The sequence below is a fragment of the Oryx dammah genome, unplaced genomic scaffold (genome assembly GCF_014754425.2).
Source record: "Oryx dammah isolate SB20612 unplaced genomic scaffold, SCBI_Odam_1.1 HiC_scaffold_10, whole genome shotgun sequence".
NCBI classification, from domain to species: Eukaryota; Metazoa; Chordata; class Mammalia; order Artiodactyla; family Bovidae; genus Oryx; species Oryx dammah.
In genome coordinates this window covers 75,360,858-75,376,027 of record NW_024070194.1, presented here as the reverse complement: position 1 = coordinate 75,376,027, position 15,170 = coordinate 75,360,858, and the positions used below count along the sequence as shown (strand labels likewise).

General features: G+C 43.6%; 1 protein-coding gene across 3 annotated transcripts in view; it reads right to left on the bottom strand.

The window, feature by feature from the left end:
* Nucleotides 1-4,839: 4,839 nt before the first annotated feature.
* SEL1L2 (SEL1L2 adaptor subunit of ERAD E3 ligase) overlaps nt 4,840-15,170 on the bottom strand; it is a 57,642-nt gene continuing 47,311 nt past the window's right edge. The window contains exons 15-17 of one of the 3 annotated variants that reach the window (XM_040248283.1): nt 14,998-15,170; nt 5,098-5,226; nt 4,840-4,959 (exon numbers count right to left, since the gene is read on the bottom strand). In XM_040248283.1, coding sequence (XP_040104217.1) covers nt 4,840-4,959; nt 5,098-5,226; nt 14,998-15,170 — 422 coding nt within the window. Of the gene's footprint in view, nt 4,978-5,097; nt 5,227-14,997 lie in introns of all 3 variants that reach the window. The other 2 variants (XM_040248284.1, XM_040248282.1) reach the window with 2 other exon arrangements.

Here is a 15,170-nt window from a genome sequence, read left to right as displayed (position 1 = left end):
CAGAGAAGGGCTTGGTGCTGGAAAATAAGACCCATGATGTGAGGCCACAGCAAGGCCTGCACCAGGATGACTGGGCCTTAGATTGTGGGATGATGGTCTCTGGTGCAGGCAAGGTGTCTGGCTGTCATTAGATATCAGGGTGGCCCAGGAGAGTGGGCAGCATGAATTCTGAAATCAGACCTGCCTGTTGAATCCATCACTAACCAGCTTATCTTGTGTCAGTTACCTGCTAACATGAACCATTCTTAGGTTGTATGATGCCCAGCAGAGAATAAGTGCCAAGCTTGGAAAGCCAAACTCATAAGATGACTTACATGTGCAGTACAATAGCCCTCAAATTACAGTGTTACTAGGTCCTACAAAAGAAGATAAGCGTTGGAGCAAGGGGGGAGAGGAAAAGTTTCCAGAGGTAACTATGGTTGGCAAAGCTGAGTCACACAAGATTCAGTGGGTATTTTTCCTATAAGATGCTTCAGAGTCTTTACTATACCCACATTGTTGTGAATCTCCCACAAAAGGCTGTGTGTGCACGCGTGGGAAGTCACTTCAGTCGTGTCCAACTTTTGCAACCCTATGGACTGTGGCCTGCCAGGCTCCTGTTCATGGGATTCTTCAGGCAAGAATACTGGGGTGGGTTGCCATTTCCTCCTCCAGGGGATCTTCCCAACCCAGGGATCAAACCCAGGTCTCATGTCTCCCGCAATGGCTGGCAGATTCTTTACTGCTAGTACCACCTGGGAAGCCCCACAGGAGGCTATACCTTACGGTATCTTCCAGATTTAATGATCCAATAAACCCTTTATCAAGGGGCACCCTGCAAGACTGTGAACATGTTTTGGGAAATACAGCCTAGCACAACTCCTGGCATTGTGAAGGCTTTTTGAATAATTTGAATAGTTGCAGGAAAACTTAATGCCCAGCTATGAGAATGCAGTCACTGGCAAGAGTTGTTTATGAACTTTCTCAAGGCAGTCCAGCACAGGGATTAGAAGCACAGACTCTGGACCTGGTGGTTCTGGCTGTGTGGCCTTGTACAAGTTACTTGACCCCAGTTTTCTCTTCTGGAAAAGAGGGAAGATGATACATTACCCTTCAGAAAAGGTAGTTGTAAAGATCTAATGAGTTAATAATACATTTAGTTAGAACAGTCCCTGGCACATTATAAGCATGATATGTTGGCTATTATTATCCCAGACAGAATGAATTTTAGAGAAGCTTTCAAGAACAAATTATTGACAGCTATTATAATGTTGAATAGCTTACCATTTGTCTTACATAAAATTTCCTCTTACTCATACAAAAAGACTGATTAATAAACAGATACTGCTTAAAGTCATTATTCCTTTTTAAAAAAAAAATGTCATAGGCCCTCAGACAGCTGTTTTGCGTCTATGGCAAAATCCAAACCTGAAGAGATTTGCTCAAATATTCTATTAGGTGAAGATTGAATATTCCTTTTTTCAGAAGCACTTTATCTTCACCTAGAAATTATTTTCTGATTAATAAAACACAAATTAAGATAAATCATTTCACATAAGTACACACCACAAAATAATGTTTCCATATCCAATCACAGGCACAAATGCTGAATGAAATTAATTAGGTGGCAGGGGAAAAAAAGAAAGCTAAGAATTAAAATAATCTCACAGCCTAAAAAATTATTCTTGCCACATATAGAAAGATTGTAAGAGGTTTTCTGGTATAGATCTTAATGTTATGCTGAGAGTCTGGATTGGAATTATAAAACTTTGGCGCTGTAAGACACTAGAAAAGTCTTTCTTGGTTTGCAGTTGAGGAAACTGAGTCCCACAGAGAGACTCATTTGCCTGAGGTCACTAGCTGGCCCTGGAGAGACAGGCCTGGAACGAAGATGTTCCCGAGTCTTGTCCAGCAACCTGAGGCAGGCCTAGTCATTCACACAACCCCAGCAGAGCCAGGGCCCAGCCATCACACCCACCCAGCTGGAGGTGCATTTGTGAACGTCCCCAGCACAGCTCTCCATCCAAGCACCGAGTCTAGCGAAACTCAGAGTCAGCGCCTTACACTGAATCTGTTTAGAGCACGCTTCCATGTCATGGGTTACAGTAGACCTCGACTTAGGCTCTGCTTCCTGGCTCCCACTCCCAGAGATTTTCGTTTAATTCAGCCTTGGGAGTATTAAAAGTTATAGAGCATCAGCTTTCCTAAGGCAAGAAAACTATGAATCACAGATAAACTCCATTGTAACCTCCCTTGTGTTGTAGCTGGGAACTCTGAAGGACCAGCTGCTGTGCTGGATATAAAAACATGAGTCACTGTGCACTTCGTGCCAGGCTTGTGCTGAGAGAAGGGGGTGAGCTGGCCCGGGCTGGGGGTAAGGAAGGGGGGTGTGGACAAGCTGGTCACCCAGTGCTGTCTGAGGACCTTCTGTATGCGGAGCCCTGGGTACTCAGGGATGAGAAGGCCGACCCCTTGCCCTCACAGGGCTCACGTGCAGCTGGACTGGCCGCAGGCCACAGGGAAGCTGACGCAGCATCTTTTCTTGCTACCAAAAGTCCTCTGACTGAGACACGTGTGGGAAGGCCCTGTGTGGAAGAGCGTGTGGAGCTCGGTGGTCAGTCACCACGTGGCCACCCAGGTGTGGGCGAGGGAGCTGCCACAGCCCCGGCTCTGGAGGAGAAGCCCAGAAACAGACATTTGAATGATTCAAACACCCTCAGCCACGCTTGCTCTCAGAGCCTTTGGCTCGTGTTCACTTGGAGCAATGAGCTGAAACAGGGAAGTGATGAGCTCACCCTGGTCCCGCTCCTAGGGTTCAGGCAGCGTTCCACTCGACACAGCCCACTGCCGAGCCGTCTCCCTTCTGCCCCATCTGCAGCGATTCTCACAAGCTCCACCTCGAAGGAGCTCATTCTTCAGCCAGTCTTGGAGCCAGGGCTCACTGACTCTACACTCCCCTCTTTGCATTTATCCCATCTCTGATGTGCTCGCATTCCAGACACCTGTGAGATAGAACTGCACGGCCAGCCTATGCATTAGGCCCTTGACCTGGGCTTTGGATGCTGCCTGCTCCTTCCTTTCACATTTGGCTTTTAAATTAGGCTTTTATTGTTCCTTTGGAAACAAGGAATGTGTGCAGAAAATTCTAAATACTTGGACCTCAGGCAGGCCTGGATAGTTAATGGCCAAGAAAAGACTATGGCTGGCATGTGGATATACAATGTTTACAAAGCATCTGTGAAGTTAGGCTTATTGAAATCTCACAAATCTCCAGTCAGGTAGGAGTTAATCCCATTTGATGGAGGAAAGATTGAGGTTTGAAGAAAGTACATCCAAAGTCACAGAGCTACTAACGGGCAAAGCTGGACCTCAAACACAGGGTGTTTTGTTCCAAATCCATTTCTCTCTCCTTTCTGATTATGATTGACATTATCAATTAACTCTCTTCCTGTCCCTAGTTTGGGTTTTCAAGTAGGCAAGTACAATCTTTTCCTGCCTAAACACTGAGCATTTTGGCTGGAGAACTATCTCTGGGTACTGAAACCACACTGATTGTTATCACCTCAACACTCCCCGTGTTCCAACCAATCTCCCATGAGCTTTTAGAGAATATTAAAAGTTGTCATTTATGGAAATTCATTCTAGATGCCAGACCCTGTGATAATTCCTTTACACACATTATCCCGTTAATCTTCATACCAGCTCCCTAAGATCTTGAAAAAGTGAAAAAGTCATTCAGTCATGTCCAACTCTTTGCGACCCCATGGACAGTCCATGGAATTCTCCAGGCCAGAATACTGGAGTGGGTAGCTTTATCCCAAGGGAAAAACATGAAAAGATCAATCTTTTCGTTTTGCAGATCAGGAAACTGAGGCTCAGTGAGAGTGAGATTTAAGCCTGGCCCTTGACTTCGGTTGTGGGTCTCCTGCACTTGTCTCCTCCCCACTGCCCCAGCCCTGGGCCCCAACCCTGCCTCATCCATCAGGGGAGACAAAGAGCCAGGCCCTTTACCTTCTGTCCTTGGAGGCTTGTACCATTACCCACTGTGATTACTCTGCAGGGGAGTCCCCAGGGTTCCAGTTAGGAAAGGAAGAGACAGATACAATGCTGGACAGACCCCAGACGGTGCTGTTCACTACACGGCTGCTAAGGGAGCTCAGACAGAAAGACCCCGGTGAGGAGGCGGAGTCAGTCCCTAGGCACAGCAACGCCATGAGAAACTTTGGCTCATCAGAGATAGACTGTGGTTCACCAGGTCATTCCCTCAAGATAACAGTCTGTTTGTAATTTTTGCCTTTCTCAAATTCTGAGGGATCTGTGTTCTTGCCCTCCCCAAACTCTCCCTTCTCCCAAGTTCAGTATGTTTGCAGGAGCCAAGAAACAAACCCATTTGTCCTCTCGAAAGGGGACGGGTTGTCACAACCACTTGAAAATGGGTGATTTTTTTATCCCTAACTAGGACTAGAGCCTGGAGAAGGAAATGGCAAGCCACTCCAGTATCCTTGCCTGGAAAATCCCGTAGACCGAGGAGCCTGATGGGCTACAGTCCATGGGGTCACAAAGAGTCAGGCACGACTGAGCGACTAACACACGGGACTAGAGCACCCCAAGACAAGAAGTTTGTAAGGGAATCTTAGCTGATGAGTCTCCAACAAACCTCTCCCCACAAGGAGTCACCTCAGCTAAGCAGGAGGTCTGAAATGGTTTCTTAGAAGACAGGTCCCCGTCTTTGTCCTTTCCCTCAAGGCCCATATAAGAAGTCAGCAGCAGGCCCCTGAGTCTGATGGGGAAATTTTTTATTTAATGAAGATAACTTGCAGTGGATTGGTTCCGTGAACAGGTTTTCCTATGGTCCAGATCCTACCCGTAGCGATTTCTAAGCAAGAAGATCAGCACAGCAACAATTAGGCCAATCACAAATAAATCCCAGCATGGTCCAATGGCGTTGTCCAGTGCCGTCCACTTCCATCTCATTGTAAACTGAAGGCGAGAGACATTCTGTCAAAACTAAACCCGAGCCTCCTACTTTATTCAGAACATCATCTCCCCCCATCCCTCTGCCCAAAAGTTGCTCGTTGGAGTTTCCAGAAATTTGGGACCTATTTGAGACAAACTTACATTAAAAAACAGGATATCTTGGAGCAAATGCACAGTTTCCAATTTCATGAGGGCCAAGAACACTGGTATGTGAGCGTCCGGACTTGTTTGAGCAGCCATGTCGTATAATCTCCTGGCCAAGTGAATGTCCTGGAAATAGAACAGCCCATGGTTATTAGGTGCAGATTCTTTAGGAGTAATTAAGTGAAAGCCACTGTTTGACATTTATCTTTGGTAGGTCTGAATGCTTTCCCCACTACCCCCTACCCCAGGATGTTCATGCCTTAATCCTTGGAACCACCAGCTTCCCTGGTGGTCTGGTAGCTAAGACTCAACTCTGAGCTCCCAACACCGGGCCTCGGTTCAACCCCTGGCTGGGCTATGAGATCCCACATGCTGCAACTAAGAGTTTGCATATCGCAACTAAGACGCAAATAATTTTAAAAAGATAAAATGTAAAAACAAGATTGCTAAAGTCTATTAAAAAATTTTTTTTAATGAATGTTAAAAAAATGTTATGTTACAAGGGCAGAGCAAATTTTGCAAATATAAATAAGGTTTCAGATGTTAAGATAGGGAGATTGTCCTGAAGGACTTGGTGGACTCAGTGTGATCACATGAGCCCTTAAACACTGAGTTTTCTCACAGAGCAGAAGAGAAAGGCAGAGAGATGTGGCAGAGGAGAAGTCAGAGGTTCTAGGCATGGGAAGGACTCAACTTCCTGTTGCTGGAAGGGCCCCCTGGACAGGAGAAGGCAAGTGGACAGCCAGCAAGAAGTGGGGCCCCCAGTCCTGTAAACACAAGAAACTGAATGTGGACAATGATCTGAACAAGTTTGGAAGCAGATTCTTCCCCAGAGTCCTCTGTAAGGACCACAGCTTTGATTTCAGGCCTGCAGACCCTATGCAGAGGGCCCAGTCGAACTCACCTAGACTTCTCACCTACAGAAACAGTGAGACAAATGTGTGTGGTTTTAAGGCATTGAGTTTGTGGTCATCTGTTACAGCAGCTGTAGAAAATCAAGAGTCTTCAAAGAGCTTTCTTAGTGTCACTGAACCAGAGCTATGATTCCAATTAAAGGGGCAGGAGGACAGACGCTAACAATACAGCTCCCAAAGCAAATGGCAATACAGACAGTGATAAGCATTTAAACTTCCTACTTCTCTTCATGTACTTATCATACTTGAAGGTTTGGGATTTGTTAATTCATTGTCTCCAGGTCCTTGAAGACAAGGGTTTGAACTGCCCGTTTGCCCCTGAATTCCCAGTGCCTAATGAAGTGTCGAATACATGGTAAGCCTTTGATTACACATCAAATGAGTGAATAAATGAGAAGTGAGTGAATAAACTACTTTGGCTCTCAGGCTGGAATTTGATTCCATAAATGACATACTATGTTTTTAGGAACACTTCTTCCCATTAAATTAGGCCATGACAGATCAAAATGTGTTTCTCTTTCATTTTCACCTACTTACGGCTTGTTTTTCGCTTGCTTTGTGGTGGTTTTGTTTCCCCAAACAGAATAATGACAGACTAAGTAGAATGTAAAGGTCTACTGTTTTAAAGGTCTACTCTGCCTGGGTGCCTGTGGATCATTTTCAAAAGAAGGGGACGGAGAAGAGCTTTTCACCACCTGTAGTCGTCCTGTGAGTCCCTGTCTCCCTTCCATCTCTCAGACTCCCACTGCCGCTGCTGCTGCTAAGTCACTTCAGTCGTGTCCGACTCTGTGCGACCCCATAGACGGGGGCCCACCAGGCTCCCCCGTCCCTGGGATCCTCCAGGCAAGAACACTGGAGTGGGCTGCCATTTCCTCCTCCAATGCATGAAAGTGAAAAGTGAAAGTGAAGTCACTCAGTCGTGTCCAACTCTTAGTGACCCCATGGACGGCAGCCCACCAGGCTCCCCCGTCCCTGGGATTCTCCAGGCAAGAGTACTGGAGGGGGGTGCCATTGCCTTCTCCCAGACTCCCATTACACAGGCCTTAATAGTTGCGAATCCTGAAGCCTCGGCTAAATACATTTCTTGGGTGGTGTCCTCTCAGTTGTGTTCTGCTTGTCATTTCTTAAATTTTTCCAAAGTTTTGTGGACTGGTAAATTTATGTTTGAGAAAGAGGAATAAGGCCTGCTTAAAATACTTAAAATTCAGGAGACTGTTCAGAACAAATCTTTCTGGCAACAGAGAAAATAGATGTTGTAAAAACTCTAATTTGTGTCTCTAATTCCAACAAATTCAGTGGCTGTTCATTTGAAAACACCCCGCAGATGATAACAGTGGTGTCACTCCCACACGTGACAGGCATATTAACTTGAATGGGGCGTTCGGAAGAAGGCAGCCCGTGTCAATATCTCAGGCATTCCTTCTTATTTAAAGCCAGCAATAGTTATTAATATCATTTCTTGGGGTACAAATATCACAAGTGAGTCACTTGGCTTATAATAAAAAATAGCAGAGAAGTACCATTCAAGTGGGATGAGCTGGCTCCTGGCCAAGGCGGCCTCACCATTGGCAGAGGGGGTGGGATAAGATAGGAAAGTCTTTCTTTAAAATTACCAGAGAAAAAAAATCCTGAACTTTTCTCGCTAATTAGGGCAACTCATAGAAAGAAAATTTTATTACTAGACTCTGGAAAAGACTCCTTGTTCTTTGATCTTATTTAGTAAAAAAAAAAAAAGAAAAAATCAATATCATTTCCACACAAAAATTCCCCTTGATAAACAGTGCTTTGGTGATTCCCAAGGTTCATTAAATACGTCCATTGCACATCTAGTCCACTTACATTTAACTTTTCTGTGGTACATTTGAGTTTATTTTGCTTTAAATTCTCTGATTAGGAGATTATGTAAACCTATCTATAGACTTCTTACATGTTTCTGATTATAATGTCAGGCGTGCTGAAGTCCTGTTCAATGCTCACATGTTCAAAAGTTGCTCACAACTCAAAGATACAGAATTCTCCAGCAATAAAATATCTGGGTTATGAAAATTGTTCAATCACATGATGCAGGGGCTTTCCAGCCCAGAATCTTTGGGTGTCATCAAAAATTTCTTATACTGGGACAGAGATAGTTTCTTTAATAATCCATTCTTATTTTCTTATTATAAATATGTTAAATTAGTGGAAACTTTGAAAATATAAAGGTGAACAAATGAGGGGAAAACACCCACAATCTCACTGTACAGAGGTAACTACTGATATTCCACACACATCCTACTAACATTTCAGTGTTTTTATATTCATGTATACATATTTTTAATTAAGGAATTTTTCACTCTGTATGATACTTTGTCTTCTGTTTTCTTAAGCTAACAATATATTTCAAGCAATATACCACATTCTAAGATATTAGTCTATAATATTTGTATTTTTAATGGTTGCACAGTATTGCAGAATAATGGCTGCTGCTGCTAAGTCGCTTCAGTCGTGTCTGACTCTGTGTGACCCCAGAGACGACAGCCCACCAGGCTCCCCCGTCCCTGGGATTCTCCAGGCAAGAACACTGGAGTGGATTGCCATTTTCTTCTCCAATGCACAAAAGTGAAAAGTGAAAGCAAAGCCGCTCAGTCGTGTCTGACTTGCAGCGACCCCAGGGACTGCAGCCTAAGGGGCTCCTTGTCCATGGGATTTTCCAGGCAAGAGTACTGGAGTGGGTTGCCATTGCCTTCTCCTAATACTTATTAAATATTTACTGTGTAACAGCCACCACTGTTGTGGTATCATTTAAACCCTATGACAATGCTGTAGGGCAGATGATATTAACCCCACTTTAAAGATGAAAAAACTGATACAGAGAGCTTAAGTCACTCATCCAAATTCATTTGACTTGTAAGTGGCAGAGCTGAGATTTTACAGGTTTGTAAAATAAAAAACTATTCATTCAGGCTGAGGAATCATATTGTCAGATTCTGTTCTAAAATGGGGTTTTTTTTTTGACATAGAGAGTAAGAAGCACATGATACTCTATTTTTATTTTTGGAGTTTTTTTCACTATTTTTTTGTCGTTTTGATGCTCTAAAATGAAAGAAAGCATATATGTTTTAAGAGATTGACTAGGAAATCTATCCAAATTAAGACAAAAAGTGAGAGGAAATTAGCCTTTGGAAATGTTTCAATATATTATAGTTAGACATACAAGATAACATTTTTTTTTTGGTTCCTGCAGGTAAAACAAAACCACATTTACTGAATAAACTACAAATAGATCTGTCAAAAATAAAAGTAATTATTGCATGAAGCATTTTTATTTCTCATTTGTCTTGTTTGACCACCTATTGAGTGTTTGAGCTGAAGCTTTAAACACCAGAACAGAATTATTTTCTGGAAAAGCCAACTTAAAGTTAGATTTTAAAATGGCCCTCTCAGAAATATGACAGGACAAAATATACATCTTTTAGAAAGAGTCATAACCTTTCTTAAAGCATTTGGACAGTAATTTGAAGTAGAGGATTTATTTTGCAAAAAGAGTACTATGTTCAGCAACACATAAATGAACATTGTTTTTCATACAAAGTTAAAAGTACATTATATTTCCTTCCTGACCACTTGCCCAGTCCCCATCTCTTCAAGAGAGATAAGCTTCATCTAAATTATTTCATCTGATTGGTGATTGTCATTTACAACTATATTGCTACCTCTGTCTCGGGTATTCCTTTGGGAAAAGTCTATGGATTCATTACTTATTCTAATGTATTGTCTATAGATTATAAGATAAAGTCAAGCATGTATCTGCTGATACTTTTTTAGTTGACCTGTCTTTATACTTAGAAGCCACCACTTTTCTGGTGGCTCAGACTGTAAAGAGTCTGCCTGCAATGCGGGAGACCCAGGTTTGATCCCTGGGTTGGGAAGATCCCCTGGAGAAGGAAATGGCAACCCACTCCAGTATTCTTGCCTGGACAAAGGAGCTTGGCAGGCTACAGTCCCTGGGGTCGCACAGAGTGGGACACGACTGAGCGACTATCACTCCCTCCCTCTCTCATGTGTGCACACACACCATTTTGCACTTTGACCATCATTATGGATGTGTCTCTTCATAGCACACTGTGAACTCTTTGAAGGATGCCTTGTTCTTATATCCCTAGAGTCATGCACAGTGTTTCTGGACACAAAACAAGGACTTGATAAATATCTGAATAAGTAAATGAATGAAGAAAAGCAAGGCACGGTACGACAGAAGTTTAGAATCAGGGATTCTAAATCTTTTAAATCTAGGGATTCATCAAAGGATTCATAGAGGAGATGATATTGGAGCTATTCTTTGAAAAATGGATCGGTCTTCAGTGGGCAAAAATGTGAGAGGAGATCATTCCAGCAAATGGGGCAATATGACCTACAGTCAGGAGGGTGCAGTTTAAGGGCATGGGGGAAAGGAAAAGCAGCCTAGAAGATATATAGGGAAATAGTGGCTTATCCAGCCATTATTACCAAGGCAGGTTAGGTCAAGGAGGGTTTTGAATGCCAGGGTAAGAAGTTTGGACTTCATTAGGCAATAGAAAGTAAGACTCTTTTTATTTTTGCGTTTGCTCATATTTATATCTGTGTGTGTGTGTGTGTATCCACGCATGCACACTTTGGGGGAAGTTAAGTCTCAGAGTAACGGTACCAGAGTTAGACTGTTAAAGTATGAAGAATAACCTGGTGGGGCTTCACTAGATGTATGTATGTTAACCGAGGTAATCCTAACATCTGTAACAAACAAACCCCCACATTTCAGTGGTTTAACACATTCAACAGTCCATTGTGGATGTTACTGGTTGGTGGTAAATTTTCCTGGGGTGGTTCTGTGCTACAGCCTCTGGGAGAAGCTCCATCTACTTCTTAGCAGCCTTGGCCCAGAAATTACACTCTTCCATTTCACATCCATTCCTTCAGTGAAAAGTAGTCATGTGGATGTGACAGGAGCTGGGAAGTGAAGCCTCAGACTAGGAGCCATGTCCCAGCAGCGAGTATTTCCTCCATTGGAGATTACACATCTTTGGTGGACAGAGCTTTCTCCGCCATACAGTTCAAGGAAGAACATTAGAATGTGAGAACCCTGAGAAGCCTTTACAACAAACAGAAACTTTGGCCTGAACCAGGATAAGGACAAAAGAACAGACAGGAGGGAACGGGCAACTAACTGTTTTTTTCTCATGGTTGAATTTTTGAAGTACCTCTGAATCAAGTATAAATTGAGAAGGAATTTCATATCAACTTGTGAGCTGAGTGCTTATATTTCTAAATTAGTTCAGGTCATTTCCCAGTTTATATCCAGGTACTATTTTGTGTTCCAAAACAATGGTGCGGGAACATCCCTGGCAGTCCAGTGGTTAAGATTCCATGCTTCCACTACAGGGGGCCGGGTTCAATCCCTGGTCAGAAAACTAAGATCTTGCATGCCATGTGGTATGGTTAAACTAGGAAACAACAGCAGTGTAGTCAGTCCTGGTAGGCAGTTTAAACCAAGCGAGCTTAACTTGAAGTCAGATATTGGAGAATGAGATGTTGAGATGTTTCTCAATGAAGCCATTAGGCTAATTCATCTATATCACCTTAGTCCCCAGATCTGCTCCTAAAGAAGGATGAGAAAAATAACCCATATTTTTGCATTGATTTACCAAGAGTTGATTTGTACCTTTCTTTTTCCAGAAGGCTTAACTACAGAGTTTACCAAAACCCTATTTGATTCTCCAACAAATCCTATTTAAAATGTTAGACTCACATTTTCCACTGGTTTGCATGAGGTTTAAGTAACACAAAGGATGGTGAAGAGCCTTGTTAAAGACATGCGTAATTACCTGTTCTCCTAATTGCTTTGCTTTCATTAAACATCCCTGGAACAAGCTTTGGGCTTTTAATTATCTGCATATTTGTTTTAAGAATTAGAAGAAGTGATATCTTATCATTAATTTGACGGCAAGATAGCAAGATTAATTAAACTTGGCCTCTGGGTAGTTGGTTATTATTTTACTAGTTACTAAACAAAAGGAATTAATAAAGACGAAAAGCAACGTCTCCTCATTAACTGAATCTAAAATTTCTGTGTCCAGGTCTGAGGTTAAGTGCAGCTTTTCCTTTTTTTTTTTTTTTTTTTTTTGGTTAAATGTAGAGACTTTCTGTAGGAAAAAATATATGTGTGACTGAGAAACTGATCAAAATGAACTATCCATCATTTAGCAAGAACCCTGACTGAAAAGAACAGAAATGTGACTAGAGGGAAACTTCAAAGTGTTTTTCAGATGTATGAAATGTCTGTCTCAACAACTGCTATTTGACATCGTGAAGAAAGTGCCTAGGAGAGAGCCCAGCAGTGGCTCGGAGGAGGAGAACCGAAGCTCCTGAGGTGGCGGGCCGGCTGTGCAGATGGCCAACACCGTGTCCCGGCAGAGCCGCCCTCCCCGCTGCGGGGAATCAGGGCGAGAGGACCTCACGGTGGTGAGGCCGCGGCGGTCAAGTCCTCCTCGACTCACGAGGGGGCGGGTGCGGGGCGGGAAGGAGAGCTCATCTGAATCTAACCCACGGGGTGGGGTCACCTTCATCCTCTATACAGACAATGCTCCTCTCACCAGCGTGGTTATGTTTTACATGGGGAATGAGGAGCAAAAGCTTTAATCCTATTGAAGCCTGATTTAGCAATCCTTCAAGTTCTTTTCTGATCTACATAACAGCCATTCCACACACTGTTTCTCGACAAAGCTCTTTCACAAAGGCTTATTCGTTTCATCCTTAAAGCCTGGGGCAGGGCTTGTATCCCTGTTCTGCTGTACAGATGTGGATGACAGCTGGAAGGGAGGCAGTGTGGTTTGATAACATCCAAAGAATCAACCATTTAGCTAGTTGGTCCCGTCCCCTCTGCCCCCATTTTATAAACACGGGAAAGTTGCATCTGCTAAGAACAGGGATAACAGACTGCGATTGGGTCTGACAGTCTTTCCACGACTTAGGGTGCTGGGGAAGATGACGAGTCATCAGGCAAAAGGCAGGTGCAGGGGAGCACAGAAAGGCAAGGATCTCTCCCACCGGACCGTGGGCGCCTGAACAAGAAGCCCTTGCTGCAGTGGGCACAGGAGCGGTCGTCAGCTAGGAAATTCCCTGCAATAATTCCCAGATACTGGCACAACTGGAAGGAAGAAGAAAGCATCGAAAATGCATTAATGCAGGGCCCACTCTTCCCACCAGAAATGTGGGGTCAGATAGGTCTGGGTTCAAATTCTGGTTCCACCACCAATGAGCCCTGCAAACTCAGTCCTGTGATTTAACCTGCTCTGTGGTTTCCTGATGCAAAAATGGAGGCCAATGATAGGACGTATCTCATTAAGTGGTTATGTGACTTAAATGAGGTGGTACACACATTACACCAACACCTGGCTATTATTATCGTTCAGTTCAGTTCAGTTCAGTTGCTCAGTCGTGTCCGACTCTTTGTGACCCCATGAATCGCAGCATGCCAGGCTTCCCTGTCCATCACCAACTCCCGGAGTTCACTCAGACTCACGTCCATCGAGTCCGTGATGCCATCCAGCCATCTCATCCTCGGTCGTCCCCTTCTCCTCCTGCCCCCAATCCCTCCCAGCATCAGAGTCTTTTCCAATGAGTCAACTCTTCGCATGAGGTGGCCAAAGTACTGGAGTTTCAGCTTTAGCATCATTCCTTCCAAAGAAATCCCAGGACTGATCTCCTTCAGAATGGACTGGTTGGATCTCCTTGCAGTCCAAGGGACTCTCAAGAGTCTTCTCCAACACCACAGTTCAAAGGCATCAGTTCTTCAGCGCTCAGCTTTCTTCACAGTCCAACTCTCACATCCATACATGACTACTGGAAAAACCATAGCCTTGACTAGACAGAACTTTGTTGGCAAAGTAATGTCTCTGCTTTTCAATATGCTATCTTATGTCATAACTTTTATTCCAAGGAGTAAGCGTCTTTTAATTTCATGGCTGCAATCACCACCTGCAGTTATTTTGGAGCCCCCCCAAAATAAAGTCTGACACTGACATGGTAGCCATGAAGTGATGGGACCAGATGCCACGATCTTCAGTACTGATATGTAATACACCTTCCTCACCCTGTCAGACCCCAATGCCATCTTCTGCCTTACTTACACTTACTACAGGATTTACTCAATATTCCCTTGTAGTTTTAGCCCTCTTCTTAATGAACATGCCTCGCCTCCTCAAGTCAAGTGTAGCTTTTAAAGGATGGAGATCTTCTTGGGCCTCCTAGAGCTCTCAGCACTGTGTCATATATGCAGCGGGTCTGTCAAAAGACATTTCTGGATCAAAGCACCTCCCAGTATTCAGCTGGGACCTCATTCTCACTTTTTCCTTACTACTGAGAGCTTGAGAATTAGTGGACAATTTTTTTTAATTTGTATTTTTTTTGGAGTACAGTTGATTAACAATGTGTTAGTTTCAGGTGCGCAGCAAGGTGATCCGTATCACAGATTCATACATGTATCTAATCTTTTCCAAATTCTTTTCCCATTTAGGTTATTACAGAGTCAATGGAAACTAATGGAAAGAGGTCTGGGGGTGGAAGGGAGTGGGGGCAGAGCCCACTAGTGTTGCTGGGAAAAGTGTGAATTCACTATGAATCAAATCAGTCACTAGATTCTTGCCTAGAAAATTCCATGAACAGAGGAGACTGTCGGCCTACAGTCCATGGGATCACAAAGAATCGGACATGACTTATCACACTCACACACCACACGCAGTCCAGGTGTCTTTCACTTGTTAGTTATGTCCTAAGGCGTCATGGAGAAAATAAATCCGATCTTATGGAGTCTATGTGAGGGTCCATGGTACCTGTTGGTCTGTGGGAGGGCTCAGCAAATGTTAAGGCTTCTTCTCTCCATTGATGACATCAGAGAAATGGAAAACATTTACAAATTTTCCTTCCTGTGCAGCCATTGTTACTAGGTTTGGATGATTACCAGCACAATTACCTTTGTGATCCCTAAACCGTGTTCGTACATATAGCCCAGGTTGAACATGGCTTGTGCGCTGTGATACTTGTCGGCCGCGATGCTATAATGTGTGGCTGCCGTTTGATAGTCTTTCTTGGTCCCGTAGCCATAGTAATGGTAATCTCCAATTTTCACTCTAGCAAATGCATTGC